Consider the following 24475-nt stretch of genomic DNA (forward strand, 5'->3'; position numbering starts at 1 on the left):
GTTAATTTTGCGACGAACGTGGGGAACGAAAAGATAAGATTCCAAAGGCGGACTAAAATTTCTGCCGCTTTTTTTCTTTTCCCCGACGGCGTGCTTGGATCACTTGTCTACCAGAACACACTGTAATACTTGAGAATTACTCAGTTCATAATGGGTCAAAAGAGAGCGCGCGACCCCAAAGCCCAGGTGGCTGAGGCAAACAAACGCAAGAAGGCAGCTAAGTCTGATGCAGCTTCAAACGAGGATCATGGCTCTGTCGCAATTGAGGACCTTAACTGGAAGGAAGTTGCTATGCCAGATCGAATGGACGATGCAGAGGGTTTCTTCGGACTGGAAGAAATTGAGGGTGTGGAGATCATAAAACAGAGCGATGGAGGTATTCATTTCAAGGTGAGCCTGCATGCTTTGAATCCCTCATGTGGATTAAACGCTAATGTATCTGGTTGGGTGGGTAGGCCAAGGCTGGTAAGCCACTTAAATCGATTATCAAACCCCCGTCTGAGGATGATGGAGAAGAATGGGGTGGCTTTAGTGACGAAGACTCATCCGAAAAGTCTCCTGCCACCGAGAAGACTCCCGCTGCAACTGAAGTGAAGGAAGATAAGAAGTCGAAGAAGGACAAGAAAAAGGAGCAAAACAAAGCCAAGAAAGAAGCCAAGAAAGAAGAAAAAAAGTCCAAGGAGCAAAAGCCTAATGAACCCAAGCCTACCAAGGGCCAGAGCATCAAGGCTGGGCTCGGATTCGCGGCTCTCGATGATGTCGAGGAGGACGATGGCGTGGACGTGTCGGCTTGGGATGCACTTAATCTTTCACCTGAGATCGTTACAGCTCTTTCGAAAATGAAGTTCAGCTCCCCATCAGCCATTCAAAAAGCCAGTATTCCTGCCATTCTCGATGGGCACGATGTTGTTGGAAAGGCCTCTACAGGTTCCGGTAAAACATTGGCATTCGGTATTCCGATCATTGAGCATTACTTGGACAAGAGAGGGGACCAGGAGGAAGAAGAGTCCGACAAGTCTGAAAAGAGCACATCCCCGATTGCCTTGATTCTATCTCCCACCCGAGAGTTGGCGCATCAGCTTGGAAGGCATATTGGAGAGCTTATTACCAATGCCCCGGATATCAACGCACGAATTGCTCTTGTGACCGGTGGTATGTCTATTCAGAAGCAGCAGAGACAAATTGCTACCGCCGATATTATCGTTGGAACCCCCGGCCGAGTGTGGGAGGTCCTAAGCACAGGAACAGGATTGATCCGCAAAATGCAGAAAATCCAATTCCTGGTCGTCGACGAGGCGGATAGACTACTGAGTGAAGGCCATTTCAAGGAGATGGAAGATATCCTTAACGCACTAGACAAGAAGCAAGCCGGAGATATTGCGGACATGGATCAGGAGGAAGAGGAAGAGCAGCCATCTCAGAGGCAGACCCTTGTATTCTCGGCCACATTCCACAAGGATCTTCAACAAAAGCTAGCAGGCAAAAGCCGCTGGTCAAGTGGTGATATGTTGGACAACAAAGCCTCCATGGAGTACCTTCTAAAGAAACTGAATTTCCGCGAAGAGAAGCCCAGGTTCATCGATGTGAACCCGGACTCACAGATGGTCACCGGACTCAAGGAAGGAATTGTCGAATGCCCTCCTATGGAAAAGGTAAGATACTAGTTTTTTTTGAACCATTTGAATACCGATGCTAATTCAAATAATCAGGACCTCTATCTCTACTCAGTTCTTCTCTACTACCCCAAGAACCGCACAATTATCTTCACAAACTCCATCTCTGCTGTCCGCCGCATCACTCAGCTTTTGCAAGCTCTTCAACTTCCTGTGTTCGCACTCCACTCAAACATGGCCCAGAAAGCTCGACTGCGTTCCATCGAACGTTTCTCATCTCCTACTGCCAACCCAAGCTCAATTCTCGTCGCCACTGACGTCGCCGCTCGTGGTTTGGATATCAAGGGCATTAACTGCGTCATCCACTACCACGTTCCCCGCACAGCAGACGCCTACGTCCACCGATCCGGCCGTACTGCTCGTGCCGGCGAGTCTGGAAAGAGTATCCTCATCTGTGCTCCTGACGAGGTTGTCGGCGTTGCCCGTCTCGTCGGCAAGATCCATGCCAAGAAGGCGAGGAAGGCCGACGACCCCGAGGGACCTAGCAAGAAGATTCCTCTCGAGTCTCTCGACATTGATCGCCGAGTGGTTGCTCGCCTCCGCCCCCGCATGGGTCTCGCCAAGAAAATTACTGAAAACACCATTGCCAAGGAGAAGGTCAACACCGAGGACAACTGGCTCCGCTCTGCGGCCGATGATCTCGGCGTTGAATATGACAGCGACGAGTTCGATCAGTCTAAGGGTAGAGGCCGTGGTCGTGGTGGTGGCCGTGAAAGACGTGATAAGGAGGCTAGCGAAACGAGCAAGAGCGAAATGGCCGCGCTTCGTGCGGAGCTCAAACATCTCCTTTCTCAGCGAGTGAACATCGGTGTCAGCGAGAAGTATCTTACGGCCGGTCGCATTGACATCGATGCTCTCCTTCGTGGTGAAGGCAACGATGCGTTCCTGGGCCACCTTGACCCTTTGACATTCTAATTTTGAATCTACTGAAGCGTTGGGTTTGTAAAAAGCATGTTGATATTAGTCTATACCAAAACTACCCATTCTGGATCTAGATATTTGACTCATAAATCCTTCAATACAGTTTGCAATCGGACTTCTCCGATTCTGAGATAAGATATCAGACTAAAGGCCGATAAGTGACAAAGAATACTACCCCAACACCTGAGAGCAGGATAGTATCTGCCATCCATTGCCTAAAGGTAACTAGCTCACTCGGAATATATGCAGTTATTTACATAAGTGCATATCTTTCCCCGCCTCCCTACTTGGAGTAATAAAAACACACTCGATCTCTTTCAAACTCACCTCTCCAACTCCCTCAATCAACATGGATCCCCAAATTGAAGAACTATTAGGCCTAGAAGCCGTCCGTACAAGAGCGCATATTGTCCTCAAACTAGCCGAGGAGGGTCGTTTGAACCATTTCAACTACCATCCTCAACGCATGGAGGATGCCACCGATTACGTACTTAAGCTAATTCAGGTAGGGCTAGCACATCCCCCAAACACTCATAGTTCAAGCATAAAAAGACTCACTCTCTATCATAGCGTGACTTCGGCCCCGACAGATATCACCTGATTCCGCCCCATGGACGCTGGCAGCATTTCGAAGTCGGCGGGGTTCCCCGCATAACCACTCTTCTAGCTGAATGGGATGAGGAGAAATGTGACACCACCGAAAAGACACGCAGACTGATAGATCTTTTCTTCGTCTCTGTCCTCTTGGATGCTGGTGCCGGAGACTTTTGGAAATTCAATGAGTCACAAAGCGGTCTGACGCTCAATCGAAGCGAAGGTATTGCAGTCGCGGCCCTGCATATGTTCCTAAACGGCGACTTTGCTGGCCAGGAGTCACTAGTGAAACACACCGCCAACGGTAAGTGTTTTCGCTTTATATTCGATGCGATATTCGATAGGCTAACGAGCGCTCAGGCGATGCTTTGCGCAATATTAATGTAGACATTTTATCCCGTGGACTCCAGGTCAATGAGGCCAATCCCATGATCGGAGTAGCTGCACGCGCAGATATACTCCGTAAACTCGGCGAGTCTTTGAAGAACTTGACAGATATCTTTGGACCTTCTGGCCGTCCTGGTAATCTTGTTGGTAAGTTCATATTGTCCATGATGTCCAGTTAATCCGAGACCTTTTATCAAAATAGCTAAACATCTCCCAAATATCCAGACTATCTCATTGCCAAATCAAATGATGGAAAGCTCGACTATAAGGATCTTTGGAACGTGCTACAACGCCTCCTGATCCCCATCTGGCCGTCCGACCGTACTCACCTAAACGGACAGCCTATCGGCGATGCATGGCCCCTACGAGCACTTGAACAGCGGGCTGGATCGGAGTCGAAACCCTACTCTAACATCCAGCCCTTCCATAAGCTGACTCAATGGCTGGCGTACTCGTTGATGGTGCCGTTCTCTCGTCTGCTCTCCGTCTCATGGTCTAATACCGAACTGGGGACTGGACTGCCAGAGTATCGCAATGGAGGACTGCTTGTCGACATGGGAGTCCTAGAATTGAAGCCCGAGGCACTGCAGCGAGGGTTGAGCCTTTCGGGTAGTAGCTTGCCTTCGTTCGGTGCGGGCGATGACGAGATCGTGGAATGGCGGGCGATGACTGTTGCCCTACTTGATGTCCTGCATACGAAGATCCTCGCCCGCTTGGATGGTGTCCAATTGTCTCTACCTCAGGTGTTGGAGGCGGGCTCTTGGAAAGCGGGTCGTGAGCTCGCAGCGGCTAAACGTCCAGAGACCAAGTGCAGTCCTATCCTGAACTTTGGTGATGGTACCTTGTTCTAGAAGCGTCAGTATCGAATGCATGAACGGCCTTTTCAAATAGATCCTTTCAACGTATTATTTGCTCTTTTCACAGCGTTCTAGATTCTATAGATATCGGTCGAACTTCCTCAGCATACACTGCAGCCAGAAGATCCATCTCCGCTTGGGGTCTTTGTATAGGAGTCTTGGATACGCGAGACGTTAGTCAATCTCCAAGTTACTTCCACTAGAGTATGATGAAGCGGCATGGAGCCAAAATTCAGTCCTAATCTATTTGTGGTGAGTTAATAAAAGCCTGAGCCTCCAACACCGCTTGATGTGCGTTTACAGCCAGCATTTTGAAACTCTCAGTCAATAGAAGTAGAGCAAGTGGCGTTTTCAGAAATATTCAAGCCCATATACCCATCGATAGATGGATCACCAGTAGATCTGCGCATCGTAATCGTAGTCGTAATCGTATCGTATCGTCGTATCTGCGTATAACGCCACCGACCAGGCCGCCCCGGGGCCTCTGCCGAGGTCTTACTAAGAGCCCGCATTAGAATCGTGGCCTGTCGGCCCGACTGATATCTATTCCCAGCATCATAAGAAGATCAATTGGAAGTTAAAATGAAAATGATATTCATCGATGAACATCTCAGCTCAGAACAAAGATACTCAGCACAAGAAGAATACTCAACACAGCAGGACCACTCTTCTGAGCTGCCCCTGGCCGGAGTGAAACAGCAAACGGGCCAGCCGCGGTGCTGCTCCAAACCGTACATCGTCAACCTCCCCCCGGACTCAAACAAGAAGCTTTCAACCCCCCCTTCCCTCCTTCCACCCCACCTCCCCATCCCCCGTTGTAATAGTATCGGTGTGCCCCACCACGCTTAAGGTCAGCCGTGGTGGGGCACCACAAGGTGGAGGAACCCGATGAGGAAGCCATCTCCACTCTCCTCACCGGCACCTAGAGACAGGAATATGAGTTAGTACTGAAGATAATATGACTCGGAAGTGATAATGAAGTGAACTGAAGCTGACTGTGATCCAGGAGAAAAGAGAGGGTAAGACATACCTTGCATCTGAGTAAGCATTTATTCCCCTATGCCTCACCCGCCTCGACGTCCTCGTCGCCGTGGCTGGGGTCATCAGCGGTCTCCTCCTCTTCCTCGGCCTCAGCCTCCTCGCGGGGCTGCTCCTCATCGCCGGGAGTTGGCATGGCGATGATCTCGTCGAGGCTGGCCTCGAGGGCCCGGATGTACGCCTCCGTGTATCGGGGGCGCAACAGCTCCTCGTCGGTGACGTCCCCGAGGGACTCATCGTCAGACTCCTCATCGTCGGAGTCGTCATCACCGAAGAGCCCGGCGAGCTCGTCCTCATCCTCGTACCAATGGGTAGGGATCTCGGGAGGACCACCCTCCGGGTTCTCCTCGGGCTCAGGCTCGAGAGGGTCGAAGGTGTCGGGGCGACCCTCTCGGAAGCTGGTGGTAATGGCGGCGGCTGCGCCACCGAAGGGAGAGGAATTGCTGTTGCTGGTCTGGGAGATGCTCTTCCAGCCAGGAGGGAAACGGATTTTGATATGGGGGGCAATGCCCCCACCAGCACGGAAAGGATTGTTGGTCTGGGAAGGAAGGGCCCAGCCAGAGCGGAAAGGAAGGTTGGTGATGGTCTGGGGGACAGTGCCCACGCCAGAACCGAGCGGATTGATGGTGGTCTGGGGGTTGGTACCCGCGCCAGAACCGACAGGATTGATAGAAGTCTGGGGGGCAATGTTCACGCCAGAGCCAGACTGGTTGGTGATGGCCTGGGTGTCATTGTCCTTGCCAGAAGAAGAAGAAGGGTTTGTTGCGGTATCCATTGTGAACAGATACGATAAGATTAAATGGATTTGAAAGCTAATGCAAGAAAACAGATGATGTTCAAGCTGAAGCAATGATGTTGTGGTTGACGAGAAGAAGAGGAGACGACAGGAGCAAGTCTCGCTCTATAAGAACACAACAGCTCTGTGTTGCGCGGTCACCCCCAACGAGGAAGGCTCCGCCCCGAAAAGACCCCAATACTATAATACAGCGCTATCCTACGCTCTATGATCTTTCTCAGTTGAAGGCTATGAAGTATGAGACTATACATGGATATAGATCTACGGCTTCTTGGCATTCTCGGCATACCGAACTATATCGGTCCGATCATCGGCCGTTCCAAAGACTTGGAGCCCCACTGTTGGCTCCAGGAGAAAAATCGGCTTTAAAAAGAGAAAACCAGGAAGGCCCAGATGGTGGCGGGTCTCTTTTTTAAATTGGTCTTCTTTTCATCTCAAGGTCCAAGTGTGGTATACTTCATATATCACCTAGCCCTAGTTCAAACTATCACTGGGATCGACAAAAGACCCGACCGAGGAACTTGAGCCTAGTCTGCAGTATGTACCCCGGTCGGCGATGGTCGGCGATTAAACAAGCCTCTCTAACATGCATGATCAGATCCAATATCGATTTCATACATATACATCCCACAATGTCAAATCTTTCACAAACAGCGCGTCGGCTCTTCCGATCGCAAACCCTTTCAGCATTCAGAACATACTCGCCCGCAGCTCCAATTGCGCGTCTTCACCAACAAGGTCCAACACGGTCGGCAGTGGTTCACGACCAAGCACTGCCCAGCCAAGCAGAAACACCCTCATTCCTTTCTCAAGCCCAATCACAGTCACCACAGCATGAGCGAACAACCCTCGAGACTCTTGTTTCTCAAATTCCTCTCGTCCAAACCCTCCGCGAAACCCACAGCACCTACAAAGAAACACGTCCTCATCTCGCAATCCCACCACCCATCAGACAGCATCATTTCGTGGGCGGAAGCTTGGATGGTCCAGGCAAGCTTGCATTCGCACCATACATGTGGCTGTCAACAGGCAAGACTGGAGCACAATCCGAAAGCAACGACCGAGCCAGCAACGTCGTGTCTGTATTTCACATCGGTCAGGACCTATGTGGTCACCCCGGCTTTGTGCATGGTGGTCTTCTCTCTGTTCTCTTTGATGAGGTGTTTGCGCGCTGCGTCTCTGCAGCTTTCCCCAGCGGGCTGGGTATGACGGCGAATCTCAATGTGAATTACAGAAAGCCTGCTCTTCCTGACCGTATGTATGTGCTGCGCACGAAGACGGTTAAGGTTGAGGGTAGGAAGGCTTGGGTTGAGGGGAAGATGACTTATCTTCCTTTGGCTTTGCCTCTTTCTACGGACTCGCATGGCGTCGTTTCTGATGCTACTCTGCTACAGGAAGACAGTGAAGGTGCGGTAATGGTTGCTGAAGCTACGGCTTTGTTTATTGAGCCTAAATTTGCAGATGTGAGTATCCTTTTGTTCTATTTACATGAGGTACATTTGGCTAACAGTTTTCATAGTCTATGGTGTCGATTTATTCGAACTAAGTGTCTGCGTTGGAAAGTTGATATTATGTCCCCTTGTATAGAGTTATAGAGATAGATTCATAGAGCTTACGATTGATAGACTATTAGAATAGAAAGATAGATTTCTCATTTTCCATGATTCAAGTACACATTCAACGCATTAAGCCCTCGCAAAATCAAAAACAAGTCTGCCACATATGTAATCCCCCTTTTTCGTCATAACCACCACTCGACGAGAGAAGTATCGCGAGTCCCCAAACATCTCAAACCCCCAAATCTGCAATGTAAATAGCCGATTAGTTTCTGACATGACATTTAAACCATCTAACCATAGCCAATAACCAATAGATTGTAATACCAACCTGCTCAGCCGCCCATCCAGACTTAGCATTCCTCTCAAATGTATGCACCCAAAGTCCTGGTCCCTCATCAGCCATCCCACTCCAATCCTCAAATATAAAACCCGCAGATTTCCTCCCATTCGCCTCGATCTCCCCGCGTAGATATTTCTTAATCTCTGCATTGGCATTGGGCGTCTGAAGTTCAAATCCAGGCCTTACAACTCCATCTGCATCAACGACACCATGAACGAATTCACTCTGGGCTAGGACCTCGCCGAAGAAGTAATCTTCATGATCTGAGATCTTCCAATCCAAGACACGCTCTTCTTTAGTTGCGGCCAGGCCTGCAGTGGCTGTCTGTAAGAAGTCGATATTTGTTGATGATTGGCCTGTCTCAGATGTTTCTGTTTGGTATTGCGAGATTTGGAGGTATATGGTTGCGAATCCGAATGCTTTGCGGATCAACCAGGGTATCTTTTGCTGTAGATATTATTTGATGATTAGCTTGGGATTTGTAGCTGTTGAAATAGTGGATCTTGTTCAAACCAGTTTTAGAATTGGGTCTGTCTCGCTGGTTAAGTCTTTGTTCTGTAGATAGCAATATGATTAGAATCTATATTGTGTAGTATCTTCGGGGAGGGGATGGCATGAGTACCAGGACCCAATGGCCATTGAGGCATTCGATAGTAGTCTCTTTGGGAGCAGCCATAGTGTAGGAATGGTTTTAGTCCATTCAACGAAGGAAAATCGACGGATATTTAGTATGTTGCCCGGGCCCTGGGGGTCATCCGCTTAGCTGATCACGGAGGAATGCGACAAAGCCACTCTATTCAATGGGGCAATTGACCCCTACGTTTTCTTCACCTATGATTCATTGGAATAATCTTTGTGCTACAGTACATTTGTACAGAATGATACCTCAGTTGCTGACATAGCCGTACGAACTATAAACCTACGCCAGAAAATCCAAATTTGAGTAGAAAGTGATCATTGCTATCTAATACCACTATCGTAAGGGACCCCCGCCATGACGCCTTTCGACCCAGATGGCATATGAAGAAGAAAAAAGAGAATCACAGCGAAACAGCCCGTCCGAAAACTTGGGAATTGGGAAACAAAGCAGAAACAGGTCGCATGTCGTCACATCGTGAATAAATTCTCGTCCTGGTTGAGAAAGACGGAAGACAGCAAAAGAGAGGAGACATGAGGGCAAAGGTGAAAGTGGAAGCGGAAGTTTTGGGTGTGAACCTGTCCATGAGACTAGGAAAGATGGAAAGCTCCTTGGCCTTCCTTGATGGCGACTGAGAGGCGCTTCTTAAGAACATCCAGGTCACTATAATCTGGCAACTTCAGGTAGTTGACGCAGGTCATCACACTGGGAAGATAGTCGTCTGGGGTATACGGGTGTTCGCTTGGGCGGCACACGACAGTGAAGATAGGCGTGAGACTCTTGAAACCTACATGGATTGATTATGTTAGTCAGTGGGACTTGATGCGGTGAAAAATGGGATTAACATACCTCCAATGGGGAGCTTGGGGCTACCAGTGACAAACTGAAGGAAATCTCGGCGTTCCTGGCCGTCCATCTCACTCATGGTCTGCAGTAGGTTGCGCACACTCCGACTGTCCATGTTGAACCCGTGATCGGCCTTTATAGAGTCCATCAAGGTCTCGATGGTCCAATCCTCCTTCGCTTGTCCGAAAAGCATGACAAGCTCACTTGGAGTGAAAGCACGAAGGGAGGAGAAGGGGAAGACCTGCGAGAATCCAGCCCGGAAGGCATCCACCTGACGCCGGACACCGCTGCCCAAGGTCATGTCGATCACCCGTTCGATGTAAGTGTCAACATTTTCAATGGTCAACGACACATCGGTGCCACCGGGAATCAACTCAATGGCAGGATAGCCAGGCAGAGTGAAGTCCAAACCCAGGTCGTCGACCTTGGCACCCTGGACCGTGATGTTTTGCACGGCCTCAGATTTGTCGGCAGGCGAAAGCAATTTGTCTGCCTCGATAGTGTTTTTGGCGTTGACAAATTCCTGAAGCATGAGCAAGGACTTTCCGAGGTCCTGATCAACCAGCTTGACCGTGCCTAGGGACGGTGCCACAGAGGACAGAGTATCCGCGATACGGAAGAACGCTGGATTGAACGAAATATCGATAATCCGGGAGTCAAGCATAGAGCGGGCTACAAACTTTCCTAGCACCTTGAAGATGTTCAATTGCTTCTTACCAATGTCTTGGGTTGCTTGTTCATCACTCATAGGTGCTGGGAACAGGCCACGCTTGCCAAATGCGTATTCTGCTGCGGCGGTCCCGTCCGTGTCCCTCCAGATTTTTAGCTTCTTCTTCGAGAATTCTCTGGAAACAGTAGAGTAGAATTCAAGTGTCGGCCCTAATCCAGTACCAACTTCTTCGAAGTATTCAACCTCAAGAATACTGGGCGAAGACCCGTAGAGTTCCATGACTTTTAATGCAGAATCAAGGATGCGAGAACGAGAGATCCGCACTTTTTGGCGCTGCAGCCGCCCAAGGAATGGGCGATCATCGCGGCGCAAATCCCGTCGACTGTCCTCACCATTTTGAGAATTTTGCCATCTCATCATCGCCCGTGAGTAGCCGAATGCAGTTGACTGCAAGAAGAGATGCCTTGTCTCGAATGGGAACAAGAAGGAGAAAAGCCTGGCTAGGTCTTCGCTCCAACTTGGAAGGCAATCGCTCGCCACAATCAATGGCTCCTCGAGTTGGCGATTGATCTTGGCAGTGAGCTTTGTGTTGATAAATTGTGACAAGGGTTCCGAGGTGATAGTGGCAGAGTCTCTGATGTCGGTCAAGATATCATCAATCGTTGCGTTCATTTCGTGCAAAACACGAAGCAGGCGAATGATGGATGAAGTTGTGGGGTCTTTATCGAGAGAGGCTGGGATCTCAAGGGTATCACCCTCAGAAGAAGAGCCCTGCGTGGTCGGTGTGAGCGTTGAGGGCTCTGGTGGAGGAGGGCCAGGGACACGCTTAAACGTGATGGTGTGGACTGCCGACCATACGTTCTTGGCACTACTCTCGTCCAAGTCCTCACGGTCGTGATGAACACCACGGTAGATGGTTGTCTCATTGGTAACGGGCTTGCCATCTACGAAAAACTCAAGGTGCCAGTCCTGGGGCACCGAGGCCATCGCAGCGGCATAAGATGAGAACGGGCGTCCAGCAGTGGCGAGAGAGCTGTTGCGCATACGGCTGGGGAGAGAGGTAGGGGTTGACAATGAAGGTTTGGATGCAGGCGTCTGGGAGGGAGTTCCAACTCGGGTACCATCCTCCTTACGGGCGGTGACCTTCCCCGAGGATGCCACCTCCATGTTGACTGCTGAGGGGTCGGAGATATCATCATTTTCCATATCCTCATCGAGATCATCAACAATGGCATTGAGCTCTTCTTCCTCGTCTTCCTCGCCCCCATCTTCGTCGTCGGTCAGCTGCCTTTCGTCTGCGCACTCAAGGGGCTCATCTTCATGGTCTTCGTCTTCATCCCCTTGAATCCGATTCGATTGACCAGTTGGAGGGTCATAGGTACCATCCATAGTGCCATGTGGGCCCCCTGTGCTACTTGAGAGGTTCATCCCAGATCCCGAAGCCAGCTGTTCACGAAGTCGCGACGCGTTGGCAATTTGGGAAAGAATCGAGTCCCTGGTTCGTGAGGGGCGAGGCTTTTCAGCCACAGCGATTCGTGGGTGGAGGAAGTCATCCAAAGCCTTGAAGGTAGCAATGGCATGGATTGACACCATGATGTTGCGATAAGGACGAGGAACTTCTGACTCTTCGTCGGCAACCAGCTTGAGTCGAAGCTGTTTACTCAACATATAGGCGGCGTTGCTGCGGGTATTCTCCAGCGAATTGTGGCTGACAGTGAGGACTTCGAAATGTTCCGTCCTGCTAAGCAGGTCTTGCAACTTGCGGATAAGTACGCTGAAAGGTGTCGTGGCGGTGCTCTGACTTTGAGCCTTGTCTGAGATTGAAACACCCATAAACGCCCGCAGGAAGTCGGCTCTAGCGTCGCGAATAGAAGGCGCCTGAAAGTTGCCAAGAACAGACAGAAGAACCTGTATGATTCCAGAGTTGAGCAATTCAGAGCTGGTAATGCTCTCCAAAGCGTCTCCGTCAAAGTATGACGCGAGCTGTTTAAATAAAAGAAGACCGCCCTCGCCGCCACGGGAATAGCGTGACTTAATTTCCAAGGCGAGGGATTTCAGTGCTGTCAAGATCCTCAGAGCCTCTGCTCGAACAGTTTCGCCATGACTTGCTTCATATACCTCCAGGAAAGCTTGAGCATCTCGGATAACTACGTCGTTGAGAGCATTGTCCATCTTTTGTAGACTGCGGGGGCCCGCCATGAAGTCATCCTCGGAATCAGACATATCATCCTGGTCATCATCCTCACCATCCTCGTCGTCATAGTCATCGGCTTCATCGTCTTCCTCCTCATCATCCCTGGCGGCTCTAGTCTCTCCGGGAATTTGGTTAGCGCCGCGCGATGGATCTGTGTTCGTGTTTATATTTGTGGGATCGGATGAATCGGTGTTTTCCTGGTCTCCTGACAGAGTACCTTCGGATAGTTTGATGATCTCGGAGATCACTCCTTCACGGTGGAATTGATGCTGATAAACATGTTCAAGGCGTTGGAACAGTAATTCAGCGCAGCGTAAAGCCAAAGATACGAGAGAAGGGTGGTCTTTCTGGGACAGAATAGCAGCCAGGAATGAAGCATAAGGAACTGTGCGCAGGGCATCTTCAATCAAAGAAGGCTCAAGAATATGCAGCATCTTGAGCTGTGCAATCAGAACTTTCTGGCGAACATGCAGATTGACCGTACTCGAGTAGGCATCGGTCAAAGTTGGGAACAGAATCATCGCAAACCGCTTCAGCTCAGTCTTGCAGTTGACGAGCAAGCTTCTTCTCTCCTCCACGGCCTCTTTCGTTTTGGGGGACCTCAGTCCGATAGACATTTGATTATCAAAGTATGAGCTTAGCAGGTTATCAGTTTTTGAGGCATCGCGACTTGGAACACCTGGCAGTAGCTCGCAGATGACATTGAGAGTTTCAAATACTTGTTCACGGGGCCGGTGAATCAATGCTTGCATAACTAGCACGCTATCCATCTTAACGGCCGTGTTATCCACATCCTGCGGTGGTGACACGCCGGTCAAGATTTGGTAAAGCGTATCCACTACGTCCATTTTGAAAAGCTCGTTCGACAGGCGTGGGCTTGTTTTCGATACAATTGCCAATACTCTCAGGAATTGCGTGTGGATATGAGGCCCGATCAAATTGGTCGTTCCCGGCAGTAGGAGCCGAAGAACAGCTTTGAGCATTGCAGGCTCAATCAGCTCCTCCAGGTTCTCAGGCCGGTGCTTGAAACTCTCGACAATCCGTGATACACAGAGGCACCCTTGCTCCACGACCTTAGGATCATTACTAGATAGGACGTTGAGTAGCGTGGGCATTACATCCCGCACCACAGGGAACGAGTCATGGGGGAGATTGCGGCAGCAGTTGGCGGCCGTGCTGACTGCTGTGCGTTGAGTGCTGGTAGGGAAGAAATCCAGATATGTGAGGCAAGCGGTCAATCCACCTTCTCGCACAATTGAGGCTGGGAAGTCGACTGAAATCTTGGCCAAAGTACTCAAAGCCTGCTCAGCTAGATCGATGAACTGTATATCAAGCAGTTTTTGACAAAGGATGGGGACAGCACCACCATATACAACATTCGCTACGGAGCCCCGCAGGGCCTCCATCAGGTTCGCGAGAGAGCGACATGCAAGAAGCATAATCTCGGGGTTCTCTTCTCCGAACTGGTTCGGTTGCATCAGAGCCACGAGCTCCTTGACGTACGGGTCCGGCGAAAATTGACCGGAGAGATTATCCTCGTTAGAAACAAGCAAGAGATCCGACAGCTCTTGCAGAGCGATCAGCTGGAGAGACGGATCATCCTTTGCTCTCAAGTTGGAAAGGATATCTCGAAGACGTGAGGACATGCCGCTCATCATACCAGTAAGCGCACGTAGAGTGCTCTGGAGTCCCATGGGGCCTCGGCCACCGAACAGACTGCTGTGAAACGGATCCATGTCATCATCACCAAATGCCGAGGGGTTAGTACCATCGTTACTCTCTCCCGTTTGGGACCCTTGGTGTTCTTCCTGGTGCTCTTCCTGCTCAATTTCCTCCTCTGCATCTTTCATCACAACATCGGGATTTGTCTTAGCGGAACGTTTCTTCGAGCGTCGGGGTGGTGGAGACTGTGTTGTCGCGGGTCGATCTGCAGATAACAAGAAATCAGCCACTATCCCACTTAGACATCGATTTTCCACTACACGACCGGTTTCCATCCATCCATAAAACTCACCGTTCCGACTGGACTTTCGCCTTGATGGTTGTGGAGAGGTCGCCGATTTGGATGATTCCTCCGACGGTCTTGATGATGGTCTGGATAAGAAGCTCAAGTTAGCTCCAATTCAAATTCATCAGTGTGCAGCATCACCTACCCCGGTTGTGACATGGCTGGACGGCTGCGGGCGCCTCGACGGGGTGCAGCAAGAACAGGACCAGTGGATGGAGCTGTTTGGGACGCTGCAGTCCGCGGTCGCTTGGTTTTCCTTTGGGGCGGCGACGGTGCTGGCTGTGCCGGGGCGTCTGTCTGTCGGTCGTGGCGGGAAGATGCCTTGCGTTTCCGGGAGGAGGTTGAGCCGGCTGTTTGTAGCGGTGTACCGGACTCAGCAGGTGGAGGGTCTGTGGCGAGTCTCGCGGAGGAGCGAGTTATTCTGGATGACATGAGAAAGTGGTCTTTTTTTTTTATTTATGTGTGACGAGATCAGGGGCCTGAAGAAAGAGAAAGACAGAAAGAGAAGACCAAGACGGTCAAAGCGATAGGCAGATAGTTGGGTAGACAAATGACGAATCTAGAAATGTATGAAACGATGACGATCCTGGTGAACTGTGAAGCATCCACTTCACAATCCAGGGGATAAATGGGGGGTACGAGGGCTTTAAGGATGAACAGGTCCTCGCCAGTGAGAGTCCACGGAAGGTGAGTCTGATCCTCCAGGCGGCCAGTGTACTTGAAGGCGGAGAGAACGGGTGGGAATGTACCTCAGGGAAGAAGAAGCCGTGGAAGTGCCTGCGGGGGAGACGGGATAATCCTCGAGACGGTCCTGGCGGTTGGCGGAAGGCCTTTGCCTGGCCATAAGTTATGGGATATGGGAAGCTTGATTGAGTATTCGCCGGTTTCAACTCGCCATCCGCACACCTGTCGAAGGCTAGCCGAAAAGGCTGGCAAGAATGATGTTCGGATAGCTATAAGCGTTGCCGTTGGGGCTATGAGATCACGTTGATCGTCAAGAAAAGAATGATGCCAATGCCGGTCACAGATGATAATTTTTTAGATGGTGGGGGTGTGTTAATAAGGAGAAGGGGGAAGAAGGCAAAGGGAGATTGGAAAGAAGGAGGGTTGACGTGGTGGTTGTGATGGGATTCGGGGAGCGTCAGGCGGCGGAAGTGCAACATTTGATTCTAACCAGATACTTATATGCATTGAGCGTACGAAGTACAACTGTTACTTTCACCTAATATACTTACTACTATGCTTACTAGTTGCTTTATTGCACACACTACTTATAACTTTCTTTATTTCCCGGCATTTACATCTAGGCTGGATATTGGGCACGGAGGGCCCAAGACCTGTCCGACAGTACAGGTGGCAAGAAATATATCAAGGGATCCCTTTTATATCATTTACATGTTTTATTTTTTGTGATATATATTGTATTTGATATATGTGGTCCAATTATTTGGTTGAATACAGCTGATATCAAACAAGGCATACATAGATGTATATGTAGCCCTCGATGAAAAGGCCGAGAACTACTCCGTACAGTACGCAATATGTATGAAATAAGAACCTTGAGAGCTAAAAGAACTTTATTAAGCTGTTAAGCTATTAACCCCTTAACTTATATTCCTTAACTCCTATGGAATCTTAACGGTGTTCGACCCGGACCACGGAGACACGCCGAATAGAACTCGATTGACTCACCGAGGTTACGACACCTGGATCTTATTAATCACATTTAGGGCCCCCGAAACTGTAGGTCATCTGTCGGATGTTCAGAAAAAAAAAGAAAGAAAACAGGAAAAAGGAAACATAAACGGATTTCACCCATTACCTTTCACCATTCACCCCCATACTCCCGTATACGTTGGCCTTCTCCGGCGTGTTCTCTTGCCGCCTTCGGTTCGCCTCCCACCCCCGCCATTTCATTCGCAATTCGGAAATTCAACTCTTCACTTCTCACATCCCCGTCTTTCCCGAACCCTTATATCATTTCTTTCCTCGGAATTCAAGATCTTTGTAGGGGAACATATATTCTTCTACCTATCTCTCCATCATGACAATCGAAATGGTAGGCGGGCAGAGCGATGATGTTCATCAGATACCCGCCGATATCTCCCCCGCTCCGATGGAGGACTACACCTTCCCGGAGTTGCGCCTCAAGCGCACCATGAGCGACCCAGAAAAGACTCCTCTTTTGCTAGTCGCCTGTGGTTCCTTCTCACCAATTACCTACTTACACCTGCGAATGTTCGAAATGGCTGCCGATCACGTCAGATTTAGCACCGACTTCGAACTCATCGGAGGATATCTGTCGCCGGTGTCGGATGCATATCGCAAGGCCGGTCTGGCCAGTGCGGAGCATCGGTAAGGGATCCCATATGCATTTCATTCTATTTATTCGTTCCCGAAGGTTAATTTAGATTGATCTATAGGGTTGCGATGTGCCAAGTTGCAGTCGACCAAACGTCCGACTGGTTGATGGTAGACACATGGGAGCCGATTCAAAAAGCCTATCAGCCCACTGCAGTGGTGCTGGATCACTTCGATCATGAAATCAATGTGGTCCGTGGCGGAGTAGACACAGGGAACGGAACCCGAAAGCCCGTTCGCATTGCTCTGCTAGCCGGTGCGGATCTGATCCATACTATGTCCACACCAGGTGTTTGGAGTGAGAAGGATCTGGATCACATTCTAGGCAAATACGGCGTAAGTTACTTAGAATATTGGCCCCAGTTCATCCCACGCTCAAGAAATAGGCTAACACTCCTTCTCAGTCTTTCATTGTGGAGCGCAGTGGCACAGATATTGATGAAGCCCTAGCCAGCTTGCAGCCCTGGAAGGATAATATCCATGTCATCCAACAGCTCATTCAGAATGATGTCAGCAGCACAAAGATTCGTCTCTTCTTGCGGCGTGAGATGAGTGTGCGCTACCTCATCCCAGTTCCAGTCATTCATTACATTGAGCAGCATCATCTGTATGAGGATGATGGCACAGCAGAGAAGGGTAAAGAGAGGCAGGAAGGGCGATCAGGATGATACGATCTACTATTGCCTGTTAACTCATAATGACCCCTAGCGACGCGACATCCTGATGCGATACCCCTGCCTTCTGTCCTTTCCTTCGCGACAGATACTATTATTTTTTTCGGTTGGAGTTTATGGAGTATTTCCGAGTTTTAAATATGTTGGCCTTTGCCCTTGCTCGAGAATTTTGCAATTACCCCCGTGTGATGTACATATTACTTTCGGCTTGCTTTTTGTTATACCCCTGTACATATGAGGGCTCAATAGACCTCTTGGGTTAGACGTCAATTGCTTGAAATCTGTTCAAATTAATACTCAAATATTCTTTTGTTCTACAAGAATAGTGTGCTTGACGACATAAGACTTTAATATCCTGATATCAGATACACGAAATAGAAGAAATTTCCGATCTATTCTTGAATGTTCTCATTTAGGCGTCTTTTTAAGTATATATACCAAGGCGACTGTTCCGCGTATAACCTTCGATGCACCGGCCTCGGACATACTCAAATAGGCAGGTAAATCACCTCCACATTCACCATTATAACATAGAATGACACCATTTTGTTAAGACGGCATATGTATATGGCATAGAAATCAAAAGTCAGTACAAAGTACTACAGTAATCAAATCTCCCCTGAAAAGACTACTAGTATTCAAGTATGTAATTTTCCCGTCTTACCTGGCTGGGCACGCAAAAAACACCGATCCGATCACCCACTTATCATCTCCCGTTATCGACTGATCTTTGGTCTTCGGCCTCCGCGAATTAACCGGCGCCCAGGCCAGGCGTGCGCAAAGACCGTTTCACTCATAAAACCATCTTACTTCCAGTCATTATGCTATAGACATTGAGAACTGTCCGCCATGACAATATTCGAACCCGCTCACGGCCTTCCCTCGTGGCCTCTCACCCCTCCTAATTCATCCGACGCCCCAGCGCCAAAGGATGTCTCGTCAGTTGTTACAGCAATTCATGTGATCTCAACTGAGAGAGCAGCGCTCGCCCACCTTGAGCACATCTACCAGACCGACGCGCGAGCGCAGCATGACCTCGCCCGGGCCGTAGATCAGATTGCGCGGAGCGTGCGCGAGGGTGGGAAACTGGTCGTTTGCGGGGTAGGCAAGAGTGGGAAAGTCGGACGCAAAATCGAGGCTACGATGAATAGTCTAGGTGTATACAGCGCGTTCCTGCATCCAACTGAAGCCTTGCATGGTGATCTGGGATTGGTTCGGCCGGTAAGCCCACCTGCGCCTGCGCCTGCACATGCGTGCTTTTGAATCCCGGCTTTGTGCTTTTGAATGAGACGCATTGAAAGCCTTGATACTGACCTGCGAATCGCAGAATGATACGGTTCTTCTCATTTCCTTCTCTGGTCGCTCGCCGGAAATTTTATCTTTGCTTCCGCATCTCCCCGCTACGGTCCCAGTGATCGCTCTTACATCCCATACAGATCCAGCGGCGTGTCCGCTTCTCGCGTTGCACGGTCCTACGGGGATGGGCATTCTTCTGCCCGCCCCAATTCATGAGGATGAAGAGTCCTCTTTTGGTGTGAGCGCGCCCACGTCGTCCACGACCGTGGCCTTGTCGCTGGGCGATGCGCTGGCGATTGCTACCGCTCGGAAGCTGCATACCGCGACAGGGAAGAGCCCTGCAGAAGTTTTTCGGGGGTTCCATCCTGGTGGCGCCATTGGAGCGGCAGCGGCAGCGGCAGGTACACAGACACCGCTGACCACGCCGTCGAGCGGCATGTCAACGAAGACATTTGACTCCCCAACCTCGTCTGTGTGTCTTCCATGGGAGGAAATCACGAATACTCCGTTGATCCCTCCTTTCAACTTACAGTCGCCACCGGAGCAGCGTATCGTTTCTCGAGATATGCTGGTCCCCCTCGATCAAATTCCCACTGCATCTGCGTCTTCATCGCAGTCACCTGGCGATGTTCGACTTCTTGATATCCTTCTCACGGCCATCCAAAATCCCAATGCCAAATCATGGGTATTACTGTCTCCGTCTGAAATAATCCCTCCGCGACGCATTCGCGCTCTCCTTTCTCCTGGTGGAGATATGGACATGCGTGCGTCCGAGGTTACGGCCAAGAACCCCGGTACTTCCTTCGTCGTACCTCAGAGTAAATGGCTCCTAGTGCTAGAATCAACGCCCCTCGCCGAGATCCGACTAACGGTTTCTGAATCTCGAAAGGGATCAGAACCAGTCTCTGTCATTGCTGTCGTGAAGAATATGGCCTCTCCTGACAGTTTCATAGGGGTGATGGAGGCAGAGGATCTATTGGATGAGTGACATGGCTGAAACACGACGCAGTTTTTGTTCTTCTTTCTTGGATATACTCACTTGATTTTACATATCGTTTGCAATATCCTGCATCCGGTTGACGATGTTACGCCCACATAGCTTTGTTTCCCTTGCATATATCTTTTTACATGCACATTTTCAATCGAAGCCGGGGCCTTACAGCCAAGGCTGTTTATGCACAATGCAAATCAACGCCAATGATATTTCTCATGGTAATACAATTACTATGCAAAGTCCCAAATCTATATAATACAGAACACATCACAATATCCCTCCATAATCAAGCCTTAGCAATGGGCTTAATACCCTTGTGGATGGCAGCAATACCACCGGTAAGGTTCTCGAAGCCCTGACCAGGAATCAAAAACCCAGCCTTCTGAATCATACCCCTAAACTCCTCCTGGCTGGGGAAGCGCTCAATACTCTCGACGAGGTACTGGTAGCTATCACGGTCACCAGCGACAACCTGGCCAATAAGAGGGATAGCACCAAAGTTCCAGCGCTTATAAATGCCATCCAGAATGGGGTTATCAACCTTGCTGAACTCCATGCAGGCAAAGACACCACCGGGCTTGAGCACACGGTATGCCTCATTCAGTGCAGCCTGCTTATCCGTAAAGTTCCGGATTCCGAAAACAACAGTGTACAGGTCCACCGAGGCATCGGGGATATGCGGCATATGCTCGGCGTTCGCCTCGACAAAGTTCAGTCGCGACGTGTTGTAGTAAGGGGTGTCGAGCGAGCGCTTACGGCCCTCAGCCAGCATGTCGGCGTTGATGTCGCTGATCGTCACGCGGGTCTCCATGTCGTGGTTGACATTCGTGGCGTGGTCGAGCATGCGGAAGGCGATGTCGCCGGTCCCGCCGGCGATGTCCAGGATGTTCCAGCCGCGCTGGTCGGCGGTCATGGCGGGAAGGCATGAGCCTGGGTTCAGGGATCGCACGAAGTGGTCTTTCCACAAACGGTGGATGCCGAGGGACATTAGGTCGTTCATGCGGTCGTAGGAGGCTGCTACGGAGCTGAAGACAGCGCCGACTGTAGGGGGTATGGAAGTTAGTTATGGGTTCCGATTCATGTTTACTCAAATGGAGATGGTGTATCAATTGGATATGATGATGGTGATTCGTACCTCGGATCTCCTTCTCTGACTCGGGCACATTGGTGAAGCCGAAGTGTGTCATGCGATCATCTGGCTTCTGCTCCTGGGCACGGTTGGCACAGGAGAAACAACGGTAGGGGGTAGAGGGCTGGAAAGCGCGACGTTTGGCGCTGTAGTGCAAAGCTCGCCAGGCAGAGCGAGTCGACATGGTGGACATGGTGGAATTGATGTTGTTGCAAGTCTGGAGAAGCTTGAACCAGGCAACTTTTCTTTTCCAATCCCGGTCCCCACCGGGTGCGTGCCCTTAAGCATCACCCGCGCCGACCAATCAGGGGGTCTTTGAGAGGCACAACTCATAGTTATAGTGTATCTCTTCCAAGGTTATTTACCTATTTAGATATAAAAAAGACAGAAGGAATTTGAAATTCAGTTGAAATTAAGGTTTGTTTATCCCCAAATATGCTCGCTGACTGCGATGATAAATGTGTAGTTTGTTTCGCTGCACGGCCTATGTCATATACCTTGAAGGTCTTCTAAATAGACCCCATAAGATACTTTATTTTGAGGATAGGAAGCAAAAAAATAACGAAGTAAATGGATCTGCTATTCTAGGGAAATTTTTCCATTTTATGCTTTGGAAATAGCAGATATAAGATGATGGAAATATCATTTAATGAAGAATAAGATAGAGATATATATACAAAGAAAGCACCAAGTACAATAACAATCACCACATTTTCTCCCACACTCGCCGGACCCAATGCATCTTAGCTAGCTCCTCCTTCCGCCGTTCCTCCCAACCAGCTTCTTCCCAAATCTTACACTCTTCATCGATCTCCGCCTTTCCAGAGTACAAATCTGCCTCGGCAAGTTTCACAAAGGAACTCTTATGATACACCTTCCAGAAGACAAACATGATGACCCAGAATGCCAGACCGAAATACGAGGTGATGAAGCCTTGCACATTGAAAGGCTTGAAGACAGAGAAGCCATTGAAAACAGCGGTCGTGCAGCCGATAATGATAGCTAGGATGGCCCCATATGGCTGAAACGGCGCAACCCATGGGACGAATGTCTTGCGTTCAATTCCTTGTGCTTTCATGGCACGGTACCAAGCGATGAAGACACAGACCATGCCTGTGTAGGTGAGTACGAAGGCGATGGTAGTCAGATCGACGAACCAGAAGAAGACCTCGACGGAAGAGGTACTAGCCACGAGGAATGTGATGCAAGACAGAATAGATACCGTAATGACACAGTTGATGGGGATGCCGGATTCAGTACACTTCAAAAGGAACTTTGGGGCTTGGCCATCGCGGGCGAGAGAGTAGAGTGTTCGGCTAGAGCTGTAAAGGTAGGCATTACCACATGACCAACCCGATAGCAAAATCAGGAAGTTGATCAAATCGGGCAGGCCGCTGATACCAAGGTTTTCGATTCCGATGACCCAAGGCGACGCAGCGGAGCCAGAAGCACCGTCAGTAATCGCAGAAATGAGACGTGGATCGCGTGGGCTGCAGATGATGCCTACAGCCAGGACTCCGACGACATAGAATCCCACAATGCGCCAGAAAGTCATCTTCACAACTCGGGGGATGGTCACTCGTGGATTTTGGATCTCTCCAGCGGCTAGGGCTGGGATATCGGGTCCAGCTACGGAGAAGGCCGCGTAGACCATGACGGAGAAGAAGCCCAAAAATCGACCCGTGGTGCCTTCGGTATAGTACTCGAACATGACTCCTTCTGTCCAATTCCGGAAGCCGTAGGCGTCGTGCTTGGGGTTTCCTCCAACCATTGTGATGAAGGTGAGGAGGACGAGTCCGATGAGGAGAAGGATTTTCGTTGACGCTAGAACGAACTCGCTTTCGCCATACCATTTCACGGAGACAAGGTTAAGCGTCGTACAAACAACCAGTGCCATGGCTACCCATACGGCAGGGTTGACGCTTGTATTCCAGTATTGCATAATTGTCGAGACTGCAGAGTACTCCGTACATACTAGCATTACACCGCCATAGAAATATACCCAGCCCCTAGAACAGTCAGTGTCTGTAGCGTAAAGCAAAGCAGGATAGGGCATGGGAGAACTTACATAGCAAATCCAAATGCCGGGTCAATAAACCGGGCAGCAAGCTCAAAGATCGACCCACGAATAGGAAGGTATGCAGCCATTTCACCAACACACAGATTGACAGGAAGGATAAAGAGACAACCCCAAACAAGATATCCGAGGAACACTGACAACGGTCCGGCATCCCGAAGGTAGGATCCAATACCGACGAAAAGGCCAGTACCAATCGAGCCTCCAATGGCCATTAATTGCACATGTCGGGATGTCAGACCGCGCTTTGTCTGCCGAATAGGTAAAATTTCGCCCGAGCTAGTATCCTCGGGGACGGAAACGTCCGTAGAATGTTTCTTTTCCATGATGAAATGCTGTTCAATCCTGGAATGACTACCATTCAAGAAGCGGCCGCGGGGATAGCATGACGCTTTATATACGCACTGACATTGGATTTAAGGGTGTGCGGAGAGAGACGCTAGCAATAGACACTAACAATGACATTGATAGATAGACAGCATCCATGTTGATCATGCGATATTTGGAAATACTGCCAAGAGCGTGGGCCGGCGATACACGAGACCTAGCCACGACTGATAAGACAAGTATCGACAGGGATCAGAGCGTCTATCGGGGCCCTTCCCAAAAGGGGGAAGAGAAGGCGATGCTGAATCCTGGATGATCTGCCAAGTGATAAGCTTATCAAGGATTAACGGGGCGCCGACCATGGTTGACTGGAGGTTGACTCAGGTGCCCAGGTGGAGGTTGACTAGAGGTCACAGCTCAAACATGACAAACGAACTCTTTTGATAAGACATAAGACCTGTGTTAAAATGCCTCAGACTTCCACATTTGCGGGGTAACCTCTTAGTCAAAGACCTTGATATCGGAAGTTGACCGGGGGCAATATCAACCGAGACCTTCAAACTAGCGGCCTTAAAGCAATCGGAATGTCCTATCGGATTCCAATGACAAACAGATCCTGTCCGGTCTTGTCAGTGTCGATCACCTTTGGACTATGGGTATATACAAACTTGATTCTATTTTAATGGATACGGAAAATTGTGCCTGTCATGGGCTACAACCTTGGCCGTTGAAAAGAGAAAAACAGCCCCTAGCCCATGGCGTTTGGGATGCAAGCCCAGCTGGCTGCCGGCCCGTCAAAATGTGGGGGTAGACAAATTGACTTTGGCTCTGCTTCAGCCACCCTCTCAAGCTTAAGTGAGAATATCACAATATGAACTCCGTTCAACTATTCAGATTAGGATGAGAACTGTAGTCTATGAAAAGTTAAGAAAAAAAAAAGCCCTCGACAACTGTATGGAGTATACAGATACTTTTCAGTGGGAACTTTCCCCATAGAAGTGGGCAACAACGAGTATAAACAGCCTCCCGAAGCCCGTCCCCACCACTCCACTCAATATAAATAGATTTTGGTGAGCATCACGCAGGAGCTCATGGAT

The 24475-nt window shown here is 49.7% G+C and overlaps 10 protein-coding genes across 10 annotated transcripts; 5 read left to right on the forward strand and 5 right to left on the reverse strand.

Moving 5' to 3' along the window:
* Positions 1 to 150: 150 nt before the first annotated feature.
* On the forward strand, positions 151 to 2588 carry mak5 (ATP-dependent RNA helicase MAK5; the record flags this gene model as incomplete). Its single annotated transcript, XM_057254273.1, has 3 exons — positions 151 to 390; positions 456 to 1652; positions 1710 to 2588. 3 exons carry the CDS (start codon positions 151 to 153, stop codon positions 2586 to 2588), a joined length of 2316 nt encoding a protein of 771 aa, XP_057108135.1.
* Positions 2589 to 2943: 355 nt separating this feature from the next.
* On the forward strand, positions 2944 to 4426 carry N7479_006580 (URC4/urg3 family protein; the record flags this gene model as incomplete). The annotated part of the gene is made up of 4 exons (XM_057254274.1): positions 2944 to 3099; positions 3165 to 3492; positions 3549 to 3722; positions 3801 to 4426. The coding sequence occupies 4 exons, from the start codon at positions 2944 to 2946 to the stop codon at positions 4424 to 4426; spliced, it is 1284 nt and encodes a 427-aa protein (XP_057108136.1).
* A 1063-nt stretch (positions 4427 to 5489) lies between these two features.
* N7479_006581 (uncharacterized protein) lies at positions 5490 to 6245 on the reverse strand (the record flags this gene model as incomplete). Its single annotated transcript, XM_057254275.1, has 1 exon — positions 5490 to 6245. The coding sequence occupies one exon, from the start codon at positions 6243 to 6245 to the stop codon at positions 5490 to 5492; it is 756 nt and encodes a 251-aa protein (XP_057108137.1).
* Positions 6246 to 6898: 653 nt separating this feature from the next.
* On the forward strand, positions 6899 to 7812 carry N7479_006582 (PaaI family thioesterase; the record flags this gene model as incomplete). Its single annotated transcript, XM_057254276.1, has 2 exons — positions 6899 to 7729; positions 7786 to 7812. The coding sequence occupies 2 exons, from the start codon at positions 6899 to 6901 to the stop codon at positions 7810 to 7812; spliced, it is 858 nt and encodes a 285-aa protein (XP_057108138.1).
* Positions 7813 to 7951: 139 nt separating this feature from the next.
* Positions 7952 to 8841, reverse strand: N7479_006583 (uncharacterized protein; the record flags this gene model as incomplete). The annotated part of the gene is made up of 4 exons (XM_057254277.1): positions 7952 to 8068; positions 8154 to 8612; positions 8679 to 8720; positions 8788 to 8841. 4 exons carry the CDS (start codon positions 8839 to 8841, stop codon positions 7952 to 7954), a joined length of 672 nt encoding a protein of 223 aa, XP_057108139.1.
* Positions 8842 to 9392: 551 nt separating this feature from the next.
* Positions 9393 to 15388, reverse strand: N7479_006584 (HECT-type E3 ubiquitin transferase UFD4; the record flags this gene model as incomplete). The annotated part of the gene is made up of 5 exons (XM_057254278.1): positions 15270 to 15388; positions 14666 to 14941; positions 14527 to 14606; positions 9652 to 14439; positions 9393 to 9589 (listed from the first exon to the last, which is right to left on the reverse strand). Exons 1-5 carry the CDS (start codon positions 15362 to 15364, stop codon positions 9393 to 9395), a joined length of 5436 nt encoding a protein of 1811 aa, XP_057108140.1. The 5' UTR covers positions 15365 to 15388.
* Positions 15389 to 16564: 1176 nt separating this feature from the next.
* On the forward strand, positions 16565 to 17549 carry N7479_006585 (nicotinamide/nicotinic acid mononucleotide adenylyltransferase; the record flags this gene model as incomplete). Its single annotated transcript, XM_057254279.1, has 3 exons — positions 16565 to 16875; positions 16944 to 17217; positions 17286 to 17549. 3 exons carry the CDS (start codon positions 16565 to 16567, stop codon positions 17547 to 17549), a joined length of 849 nt encoding a protein of 282 aa, XP_057108141.1.
* Positions 17550 to 18404: 855 nt separating this feature from the next.
* N7479_006586 (Sugar isomerase (SIS)) lies at positions 18405 to 19839 on the forward strand (the record flags this gene model as incomplete). The annotated part of the gene is made up of 2 exons (XM_057254280.1): positions 18405 to 18776; positions 18883 to 19839. 2 exons carry the CDS (start codon positions 18405 to 18407, stop codon positions 19837 to 19839), a joined length of 1329 nt encoding a protein of 442 aa, XP_057108142.1.
* A 292-nt stretch (positions 19840 to 20131) lies between these two features.
* On the reverse strand, positions 20132 to 21167 carry N7479_006587 (class I SAM-dependent methyltransferase; the record flags this gene model as incomplete). Its single annotated transcript, XM_057254281.1, has 2 exons — positions 20132 to 20886; positions 20981 to 21167. The coding sequence occupies 2 exons, from the start codon at positions 21165 to 21167 to the stop codon at positions 20132 to 20134; spliced, it is 942 nt and encodes a 313-aa protein (XP_057108143.1).
* A 510-nt stretch (positions 21168 to 21677) lies between these two features.
* Positions 21678 to 23377, reverse strand: N7479_006588 (putative proline permease; the record flags this gene model as incomplete). Its single annotated transcript, XM_057254282.1, has 2 exons — positions 21678 to 22983; positions 23043 to 23377. 2 exons carry the CDS (start codon positions 23375 to 23377, stop codon positions 21678 to 21680), a joined length of 1641 nt encoding a protein of 546 aa, XP_057108144.1.
* Positions 23378 to 24475: the final 1098 nt, after the last annotated feature.

Source organism: Penicillium vulpinum (assembly GCF_028829585.1).
Source record: "Penicillium vulpinum strain IBT 29486 chromosome Unknown utg000003l_segment0_segment0, whole genome shotgun sequence".
Classification (NCBI taxonomy): domain Eukaryota; kingdom Fungi; phylum Ascomycota; class Eurotiomycetes; order Eurotiales; family Aspergillaceae; genus Penicillium; species Penicillium vulpinum.